The sequence below is a fragment of the Adiantum capillus-veneris genome, chromosome 21, assembly GCF_014529385.1.
Source record: "Adiantum capillus-veneris isolate H3 chromosome 21, ASM1452938v2, whole genome shotgun sequence".
In the NCBI taxonomy this organism is placed as follows: domain Eukaryota; kingdom Viridiplantae; phylum Streptophyta; class Polypodiopsida; order Polypodiales; family Pteridaceae; genus Adiantum; species Adiantum capillus-veneris.
The window spans coordinates 104273253-104284452 of record NC_140951.1 but is presented as its reverse complement, the minus strand read 5'-3'; the positions used below and the strand labels follow the sequence as shown (position 1 = coordinate 104284452).

General features: G+C 45.2%; 1 protein-coding gene across 2 annotated transcripts; it reads right to left on the bottom strand.

Moving 5' to 3' along the window:
- Window positions 1–3769: 3769 nt before the first annotated feature.
- On the bottom strand, window positions 3770–8807 carry LOC147431463 (uncharacterized). 2 transcript variants are annotated; one of them, XM_086494059.1, is made up of 2 exons: window positions 5116–8807; window positions 3770–4817 (listed from the first exon to the last, which is right to left on the bottom strand). In XM_086494059.1, exon 1 carries the CDS (start codon window positions 7428–7430, stop codon window positions 6177–6179), a length of 1254 nt encoding a protein of 417 aa, XP_086350185.1. In that variant the 5' UTR covers window positions 7431–8807; the 3' UTR covers window positions 3770–4817; window positions 5116–6176. The 2 variants fall into 2 exon arrangements, with proteins under 2 accessions (XP_086350185.1, XP_086350186.1); XM_086494060.1 differs by having other exon boundaries at window positions 3770–5285; window positions 5498–8807.
- Between the last annotated feature and the right edge of the window lie 2393 nt (window positions 8808–11200).

Genomic DNA, 11200 nt, shown 5'->3' with positions numbered 1-11200 from the left:
GTTGCAATTTATCGCATGGCTCACGTCCAGGTGACCTTCAGAAGTGTGGGCATGTGAAACCCTTCTTACGTACCCGCTGGGAGGTTTTAGGATGATTTACCGTCTAGGTCTAGATCCGCCCACGAGCCCCATTTCCAAAATTAGACCTCGCGACTTGAGCTTCAAACCTCGCTCGCTAGTGCACTAACTTAAGTGCCTCACACCACTTGACTTTGAGAGTTTGCACATGAGGGCTTCCGAAAATAAGCACTATGAACTCAAAATTCTAGGGGTTCCCACACAATAAACCATACACACTCCTAACTTTAGGAATAGGTTTGGGCATGGAGATGAAGGGGCTTGCGAGCTCAGATTGTAGAGATGGAAGGCCCTATTTAGAGCTTGTGAAGGCAGCTTGGAGATTATGTGACCAATGCAAGGAGAAATTGAACTCGATGAAATAAATTGAAGATGAAAACCACACAAAAATTGACATAAAATGTAACCTAAAACACGAATGTAGGACCTTCTTAATGATGGTTAATTAGAGATCTTATTTGGAGATGAGAATGCAAAATTCCAACACTAATTAAATGCAAGTTCGACCTAGCTATGGAAGGTAGTGGCCCAATGGACTTTTACCATGAACTTGCTCAAACATAGTTTAATCATAAATTGATTAGAGAGCAAAGAGACCTAATGGAAATGCTAATCACACTAACACATAAAAGCATACAAATAGACCTAGCTAGCATACCATGGCTCTAATACCAGTTGATGGGAACGGGATCGTGCTAGCTAAGGTGGGTCACATACAAACATTGTGTGCACGTGTGAGTGTGTGTAGGCTAGATTGTTACTCAAGAAAATTAGGTTCCAAGATAGATTAACTTGGACTCATAAACAAGATCTTGAGTAGTTGGCTAACCCATCACAAGCTCACCATAGACAAGCGACATGTAATGCAAACTTGGAATGAATTTGTTTATTCATGAAAGGAGCTTTAAGTATCTCTACAACCTTGCACCATTACATGTGGGATAATTCCACATCTTCTCTCATTCACTCACACTCTAGTGACTCTAGGACAAAGCTCATACCTTACATCTAGACCCTCTACCTTTTAAAACCTCTCAAGGAAATCCTTCTTAATTGCATTATAAGTCATCACCTATGAAGATTGAGATGATTTCAGCTGCAACTCATATTCATTGTACCATGTCCTTGCATCCTCTTTCAAGAAAAAAAACAAAATATTCAACATAACCAATGGATCTTCCTTATTTGTAATCAAACAAGAAAACTCCATCTTTTCAATGAATACATGAACATCCTCACCTATATTACCATAAAACATTGAAAACTCTATCATCACGTCAATCAAAACCTATAACATGAAGGTCACTTGAAGAAGTTTTGCGGTGGGGAGCAACAAAACACTATTGGGAAAACAAGAACAAGGGGCACCTCTATATAAATGTATCCGAATAGTTCTCAATTTGCAAATTCATCACCACAAACCATATCAAAAGAACTCCCACGAAACCACAATTCAAAGATAAGTGAACCCATGGGAATTTACAAGCACACGCCCACCCAAAAGACCACCATAGGAACTAGGAAGAAGCACCTATCCTGGCATGGAATTATAGCACATTCCAACCAATGCACTTGCGAAAAAGAGCTTCTCTCTTTTCTAAAAACTATAATTTCCACAAAGCATGCATGTAACCTTTCATAACTTACTCTACATCGAATTACATGCTAGCTGCCAGATCATGTACCCTGTGGGAAACATATTATATCTTCTAAACCAAAAATCCAAAAGGGATGCTTTCAAGCCTAAAAAATTCTCTATATTTTTTACAACAAAAGTTATAAAGATGCCGATGTTTGAATCTATGCATTTCTATCCCACATACCTAGGTGCTTTTTCACAAGCAAGTTAATAATGAGGAGACAAGATTGTTAGCACCACTTTGTGATTAGTACAAGCTTACAATACATATAGATACTTGGCTTTGTTGATGGTAGATACAACTTTACAACTAATAACAAATTGACATGGCCAATGCTTGAGCCTTGGAATTGTTAATCTGAGTCTACACTGCAGGTAAGACTCTACTGTAGCAAGTCATGATCACGATCACTTTGGAGGGATGTAGATGGCCAACATTTTTCAAAACATTGATGATCATCGGGACAAAATTTGGTAATGTATTTTCCCCCCTCACTCTGGCCCACCTTCTTCATTCCAACCACTACCTCTTCTTCTACTGACCTTGACTGAATCATTCTCTACCCAACTCATAATAATGTGCTTTCAATTCTCTCTCTCTCTCTCTCTCTCTCTCTCTCTCTCTCTCTCTCTCTCTCTCGTTCCTGAAGAGTTCGGATCATAATCGATTGCATAATATTAAGAATGTCTCCCTACCTTTGTACGATGCTTGTGTCACACTAGAGAGAACTAGAGACTAGGGCAAATCATCCTCCTTTATTGTTTGGGGACAACCTGTGTGGAACCTTGGACATGCAAGGAAGAGGGCATAACTTGTGACTACTGCCATCGACAAGTACTTGAGCTTGAAAGGGAAAGAGAGGAGGAGATGGTTGTTGTCAATAGGGTAAGTGGTCGCATCCTTGTCATGGGACATCAACAAAAAGGTGGCAACCATGGGATGTCGATGGCCAACATTTTTCAAAACATTGACGATGATCAAGACAAAAATTGGTAATGTATTTCCCCCCCTTTCTCTGGCCCACCTTCTTCGTTCCAACCACTACCTCTTCTTCTACTGACCTTCACTGAATCATTCTCTACCCAACCCATAATAATATGCTTTCAATTCTCTCTCTCTCTCTCTCTCTCTCTCTCTCTCTCTCTCTCTCTCTCTCTCTCTCTCTCTCTCTCGTTCGTGAAGAGTTCGGATCATAATCGATTGCATAATATTAAGAATGCCTCCCTACCTCTGTACGATGCTTGTGTCACACTAGAGAGAACTAGAGACTAGGGCAAATCACCCTCCTTTATTGTTTAGGGACAACATGTGTGGAAGGAAGAGGGCATAACTTGTGACTAGTGCCATCGACAAGTACTTGAGCTTGAAAGGGAAAGAGAGGAGGAGATGGTTGTTGTCAATAGGGTAAGTGGTCGCATCCTTGTCATGGGACATCAACAAAAAGGTGGCAACCATGGGTATTTACCCAAATTGTTAGGAACTCATTTTTATGTGTGGCTATTGTGGAAAACCTAGATTACAACTAACCAAAAACATTATGAATGTAATCTTTTTTTTTTTTAAAGAGATCATATTATCTTAGGAATCAACTCTTTATTTCCACGTATAGATTCTTGTGAATTTTTAGATCAAATTATCCCTGATTTTCTCTCGTGGAAAATCGGGATAACCAAGTTTGCAACCTAACAATAGCTATGACAACAATTGTACACAAGAAACCTGAATTGCTTCTAAGGAGATAGTAGGCCTTGGATATTAATAGTGTTTTTTTGAATGAAATTTTAAAAGAGGATCCATGTTTTTTGACATTGATGGAATCGGGAAACCAACACCTAGACACAACACTCACACTCTTTCCCGTAGCCTAAGCACACACACTAGGCGGCTCTTATAGAAGAAAACCCTTACAACAAATGAGCTCTCACTCTTGAGCACACAAAGATGGGACACACTCTCTCTCTCTCTCTCTCTCTCTCTCTCTCTCTCCACACTCACATGCTCGAGTCATCAGCCTTGGCCTTGTTCAGTACTCAGCCAGGTTACTTCAAAAACACCTCAAAGGCCTACTTTTAAAAGGATCATCCTGAAAAGGAACTTATTTACATAGACAACGGGAAATCAGAGTGCAAGCTTGCATTGTCTCATGCACTGAGAGAGTCTTCATTCATGACAAGCTCCAAAGCTATGATGCCTGGCGGCCTATGATGAACTTCCTTTCATTCGTTGACTACGGCCTCTTGACGCCCAGCTTGAGCATGGCAGCCCCGGCCCCTCGACTTCAACAGCTCATGCTTTGGGTCCCCTTTGAATTAATTGGCTGCCCTTGCACGGCTCTCTGCTTGAATGGCGAGCTCTCTTCTGCAGTGCTCTAGGACCTCAGAGCCCCCCCCACCTTCTGCTCATGGCGCTCTCTGCAGCCGTTCCCTTCCTAGTCTGCAGCTCTCGGCCGTGCTCTCTTGATGGCTCCCCTTGACTTATAATATGCAGCCCATGCGCCACCAGACGGCGCCCCTGCAAGCCGATCACTTTCTCCAGCTCGGACCTCCAACCTGCGGCAAGGTGCGGGCATAGACCCTCCCCGGCTCCTGCGCTGCCCTCCTTTTTATCTTGCTCTGCTCCTGGCTAGCTCTCAAGCTCTCAGACACAGCTCCCTCTCAGCTTTGGCCAGAGAGCGTCTTCCCTCGGCCCCCGCTCGTTCTCTGGGTGGCGTCCCCCTCTTGAATGGCACCTCGGCCTGTGCTCCTATAGAACACCCTCTCTGTAGCTCGTCCACCCTCTATCTGGACCCAGCTCTAAACGGCATCCTCCTACTGCTCTACCTGCAGCTCTGATCTGAGCTTCAGTCCCCCCTTCCTAGCTGGTTGCTTCAGGCTTGCTTAGCATGGCGGCCTCCTTACAACTGGTCTCTCCTCTCTCTCTGGTCTCCTTGGCTCTGCAGCTCCTGCGCCCTCTTTTATAGCCTCCTGCAAGTGGTAGCCTGTAGAGCGTTCTTGGCGTGGCTTCATGCTCCGCTTGGCACCGCCCTCCCTCTCGTACACACACCCACCGCCTCCTTTTCTTGGCGACGGTAGCCCACGTGCAAACCCATCTCCCTGCACACTGTGTTAAAAATTATTTTTTAGCCTTTTTTTTATATAGAAAAACCCAACCAAAGGTGGACTCCCACCAAAACATTGCTATCATCCGATCCAATGCCTCTTTGCCGCTAAGCTTTGACGTAACCATCGCTGGCACTTAACTCTGACAAACTCATCAAGCGTAGTTTATTGGCTCCATGCCATGCAATGCCAATACCCATCGAGCACATCAATGTAGTTTCCGCTCATCATAACCTCAATGAACCCCACACTCTCAATTATCTCTGCAAGGAGCACACATATAGATAATAGACAGGTACCTTGACATCGATGCTCCCCATTGAGAGCTTTCATAAGAAATCAATCATCATGATAAGCCGTGCATATTCCAAGGCATTGACTGCATAAGACAACGAACCCACCCCGACACATCAAATGGGAGGCCCTCTCTAAGACTGGTGGAAGATTGCCCTCGAATCCGATTTAGCACCTGTATAGGCATTACGAAAATGGCCGATTATTGGGTTGACCAGCTTTCAGATGCATTAACTAAGAAAAGTTTGAAATCCATCATCTTTGCCCAACCCCTTCGTTGAGCATTCATGCTCAACCCAAGATTTTCTGGAAAACTATGTACACCTGTCGGCAAGAAACCTGTACAGCATGCTGAAATCTCCAAAAACTTGAAAATACCATATTTACATTGTTAGTAGCTCTGATATCACTCCCTCTGCTGCTTCTGCCTGCTAGACACTCGAGAATGAAACTCTCCCTCGATCAAAGGGAAAGCTTTGAGCCTTCCAACCTGAAGACCAACTCCCTCCAGGATCAATTGGAAAGCTCTCAGCTTTTTACATGAAGTCCAATGTCCGCCTGGGTCAAATGGGTAGCTCTCAGCCTCCCTACTTGAGAATTGGCTTCCACCTGGATCCTAAAGATATTGCACATCCTCTTGAGGCTTATATCTTGGGCATAAAGCCTCGGCACAAGAACATGAGCATACGGACAAGATGTGCATACAGGTCATATCATCCATCTGCAACTCAGGTCCAGTAGCTGCCACATCACTGTAAGACCATTCGAAATTTCCACCCTCCTGTGTAAGAGAGGCATCTCCTTGATTGATTTCTTTGACTTCGACCTCATGAGTGCCCCGAGTTGTGTTTTTGAGCACTAGTGGCTGTATCTCTAGCTCTTCGAACTCTTGAACACTGTGTAGGGCTCTCACAACTTTGATCCTGTATAGAGCCTTGTTGACGTACACAGCATGGGAAGAGTCTATCGGAACATCCGGGTCGTCAAAACCCCAATCATCATCTCCATCAATCTCCAAAGCATGGGAAACACTGGTCACACCATCATGATCAAAAGCAGCAACCTTCTAGAGACAGTGAAAAGCATACTTTCCTCCAAAGAGGTATACTAAGCCCTTGAAGACATTAGAGACATCAGCAGAAGGCGAAAAATCCCTCGGAACACCTGTGACCACTTCAAGAGGCACATCTTCATCAAGCAAACTATCTAGATACTCACAAGTAATGTCTTCAAACATATCGGCGTCAAAGGGAGAAGATGTAGGCTCATAATCACCCTCTTCTGATAAGAGACTATAAAAAAAAACCATATCATCATCTCCATCATCAAAACAATTCCCTACTTGCGCCATATCCCCACACATACTGCCATCCTTTGTGGACAGAATCTCGTCACCATGGAGTAGGTTCAGAGCTTCTAAATGTGCAATAGGAGCAACCAAGTCTTCATCTGCAGAATCAAGCACTGACACTTCATTGCCTTCAACAGAGATCTCTTCCACCTCGGCCTCGATCTCAATCACCACTTGTTCTTGGATATTGGACGATTGCCCAACCCCTTGCTCTGGAAGCGCCTCTATCAGCTGGCAGACCATTGTTGCCTCTTCTGAGTGCACCTGCTCAATAGTTACGTCATCAACCAAGCAAGACATGAATTCAGCCCATACCTTCTCGGACTCCAAGTATGCATCACCATTAGGCAGAGGGAAAATTTCCTGGTTCTTGACACATGATGGCCTGCGCTCCAGGGCTACATCTGCATCAGTTCCTACAGAGCGTGCTATCAAAGACAACTCTCCATCGCCGCACATCGACTGTGGAACCAGATGCACCTCCACATGCTGCTGATCATGGTCAGATTGACCACCCTCTTGCTTTGACAGACTAGTTTCTAATATCCCTTGGAAGCCTTCGGTTGAACTGGGTGTACAACCAGAATATGCACCATCCTCCTCACTGTCTTGCTCGTCTACAGTATGCACTCCACCAGGCACTGCACCCAAAATCCTGCTCGAGATTCCCACATCTTCGGCACTATTTGAGCTTCTGCCACTACCATTGTCCTCAGACTCGCCCATATACCCGCTAGGAGTAGATGTCGATGATTCTCCATCATCAGATACTACCTCTGCTACGGCTGCTGATACCATAAACCTCTTTTGATCTTCACAAAAGACCATAAGTAGCACCAGCTTTATCTGATACCAACTCTTTTGCTCTGTTGCTAAAAGGTTGCAGTAGATTCTCCATGCAGCTCCTCTGAGTCCTTGCCAAGCATAGTCGGCCATTTCTCGGTCCTCGTAGTTCTGCAACTCCTCCATTTCTAGCTCCACAAGCCATATCCATGGTCGAATTCTCTACCCTAGCGCTCCGCTAAACCACCTGTCGATCTTGGATTGCGCCATTTGCATCCACTTGGCAGCTTTAAGGCTTTAAAAAAACTGAAAGTATCTCTGCATTGCCCTCAAAGACTTATCTGGGAGATTTTCAACCCAAAAAAAACCCGATCCCCAGCGGGATCGCCAAAAGATGATGAGGCCGGTGCAAACACACCGAGACACAACACTCACACTCTTTCCTGTAGCTCAAATGCACACACTAGTCGGCTATTTGAGAAGAAACCCCTCCGGAAAAAAACTCACTCTTGAGCACACACAGATGGGAGTCAGTCTCTCTCTCTCTCTCTCTCTCTCTCTCTCTCTCTCCACACACTCACATGCTCGAGTCATCAGCCTTGGCCTTATTCAGTGCTCAGCCAGGTTACTTCAAAAACACCTCAAAGGCCTACTTTTAAAAGGATCATCCTAAAAAGGAACTTATTTACATAGACAACGGGAAATCAGAGTGCCCTTCTCATAATATGGCAAGCTTGCATTGTCTCATGCACTGACAGAGTCTTCATTGATGACAAGCTCCAAAGCTATGATGCCCTTTCCTTATTCATGGTAGCGGCTCCTCTGAATACGAGATCCCTGAGCTCTTGACATCTTCTTCACATAGTCTCGCTCCTGACCTAGCGGCCTATGATGAACTTTCTTTCATTCATTGACTTATATGGCCTCTCCATGCCCAGCTTGAGCATGGCAGCCCCCGGCCCCTCGACTTCAATAGCTCATGCTTTGGCTCCCCTTTGAATTAATTGGCTGCCCTTGCACGGCTCTCTGCTTGAATGGCGAGCTCTCTCCTGCCGCGCTCTACGACCTCAGAGCCCCCCCCACCTTCTGCTCATGGCAGGCTCAGCTCCTTCCTTTGCATGCATGGTGGCTTCTCTCGACCTCTCTTGTTGCAGGTTGCCATCAACTTCGAACTCCACTTGGTAGTGCTACCCTTCGGCTCACAGTACAGTAGCATGATCTGCACCCTCTCGATCCTGTCCTGCTCCTCTATGGCGCCCAGTATAGCCTCGAGAGCCTTCCTCCCTAATTAGGCTCAGCCCATGCAGCACGCTTTCTAATTCTGTAGCGCTCCTGGCACTTCTTAGCGTTGACGGCTCCAATCTCTGCCCACAGGTCAATGGCCGAAACCATTACTTGATTAGCCCCTCGGGCTCCTGCAACTGTGCACTCTCTCTTTTTTGATGACGAGCCCCCCCAACTCTCCATGGTGAGCTCGTGGCTTCGAGATTCTGCCCGGTCGGGCAGCCCATGGCACCATGCTCGCCCCCTTTTGACCTTCTCCTCCAATTGCAGCCCCTCGTCGACTACTGGCCAGCCCCGCCTCCTCTCCTTTGCTCAGTCCTCGTGAAGGGTTCAATCTGCCGGCTTGGCTCCTTTTCCAGCTCGGACCTCCAACCTGCAGCATCCCCTCTACAGCGTTCTGTGAGCTCTCCCTCTGGAATTGCTCTGGATGGCACTCCTCTTGCTTTTGAGCTTGCCCCTTTCTTGTTTTCTTCTCTGACCTTCTGGTGCAGGCTTCGAGAGCCCTCTTCCTTCTGGTGCCCCTTCCAACTTCTTTCACGTGCTGTGTAATTGGCGGCCCCATGAGGAGCCCCATGCTGACCGTCATTGCAGGCGACCCAAAAATCCCATTTTATCTTCTTTTTTGTTTAATGAAGGCTTGATTCCCACCGCTTCCTTGCCCACCTTCAAACTTCGGTAAGGAGACCACATTCACCAAAGGATCGCCAAGCGTGGTTACAACAAGCTCGTCCACTGGCTCCACCTCCAAATATTGTACAAGTGGAAGAAACATATTCACGAGACTTCAAATCAGCACTCACTAGCGGATTTTGGATGGACAGTCATCTTTGGAGGAGAGCAACACATGATCTAAACCTTGGAGCCCCAATCGGGATGCTATTATATTTCGAAAGGCTTATGAAAAATGAACTTTGAACACGCTCTATCATTCACCATGCACTGCAAATTAGCTTAAGGTTGGGGCTTTAGAAGAGGAGAGAGAGCTTTTGAGCTTTCATCTCACCAATGAGACCATAGCCCTCGATGGAAGCATCACCAACTTGGCAACTCGCTCGATTGTAGGCTAAAAATGATATGTCCGACTGCCATCTTTAACACTCAGAGAACCATCCCGAGCATGCTCAACATTTGAAGCTTCCAATCGGATGCACCTAGAAGCTACTCTTATACCTACATAGGCATTACATATGTAGCCGATCATAGGATTGTCCAACCCTCATTTGCACTGGCTCCGGAAACCGTGGGATCTATCAACGTCACTAATTTTAACTATATTGCCTATTACATTGTCAATATTTCTTTTATGAGTTGATAATATCATAGGATAAAAGCTTGTTTTCTTTTTGGCCTACCCCAAAGGGTTAAGGCCTTAGTGATGCCTCCCCTTTTTGCTATTGCAAAAGAGAAGGTTATTTGTTTAAAAATGCATAATTTTTTTATTTGTTGGACCACAGAGAAGATACTCATTACATAGACGAAATTGAATCATGGAAATAGATTTTTCATTTGTATAATAAATCACTCATTAGAGAGAGAAGCCAATGATGGATATTTGATCATCAATAAGATATTAAGTTTACAGCATTATTAAAATGTATTGCTACCATAGCAGTATCGAAGAATTGAAGAGAGAGAGAGAGAGAGAGAGAGAGAGAGAGAGAGAGAGAGAGAGAGAGAGAGAGAGAGAGAGAGATGCAAATGGAGCCTACAAACAAGCCACGAGATCCTATAAACAAGCCACAAATTGGAGTGTTCCTATAGACACCCCAATGGATGAGGCATTCAAGGAAATAACGGTGTGTGCATAGAGGGTGTTGGGGGAGGAAACAGGTAATTTGGATGGGCTGGAAAACCACGTATTTCTAGCCATGGAATCAGAGTTTTCATTGGTAATAATCACTCATTAGAGAGAAAAGCCAAGGATATTTATTTGATCATCAATAAGATATTAAGTTTACAAAATTATTCAAATTTATTGCTACTAGAGCACTATTGGGGGGGGGGGAGAGAGAGAGAGAGAGAGAGAGAGAGAGAGAGAGAGAGAGAGAGAGAGAGAGAGAGAGAGAGAGAGAGAGAGAGAGAGAGAGAGAGAGAGAGAGATGCAAATGGATCCTACAAACAAGCCACAAGATCCTGCAAACAAGCCACAAATTGGAGTGTTCCTGTAGACACCCCAACGGATGAGGCATTCAAGGAAACAATGGTGTGCTCACATAGAGGGTGTTGGGGGAGGAAGCAAGTTTGTATGGACTGGAAAAACATGTATTGCTAGCCATGGTTGTGGCCCAACAGGAGGAAGCAATGACACATTCTCATACCATCAAGCGGTGCATGCGGCCATCATCCCACTTAACTCAATTGATGGGGCTGCATTGAGCAACATCATTGACATTGTTGCAGTCTCATTAGCACGAAGTCATGCCTTGGCCACCATTAAACTCAATTCCTTGTTGCATTGGTGCACCAACTACCCAAGCAGGAGCACCACCACCTTGCACATGATCATCGACATAGTTAACATTTATAAAAGAGAATAGGAGGATGTCTGCATGAGAGAGAGAGAGAGAGAGAGCTGGCGGCATGGCTCAAATTTACCACACAATGATTTCTTTGGCTTTACCTAGGTCTAGGTGAAGGATGTGCACAATGGGGGGAGGGGGGGGGGGGGGGTC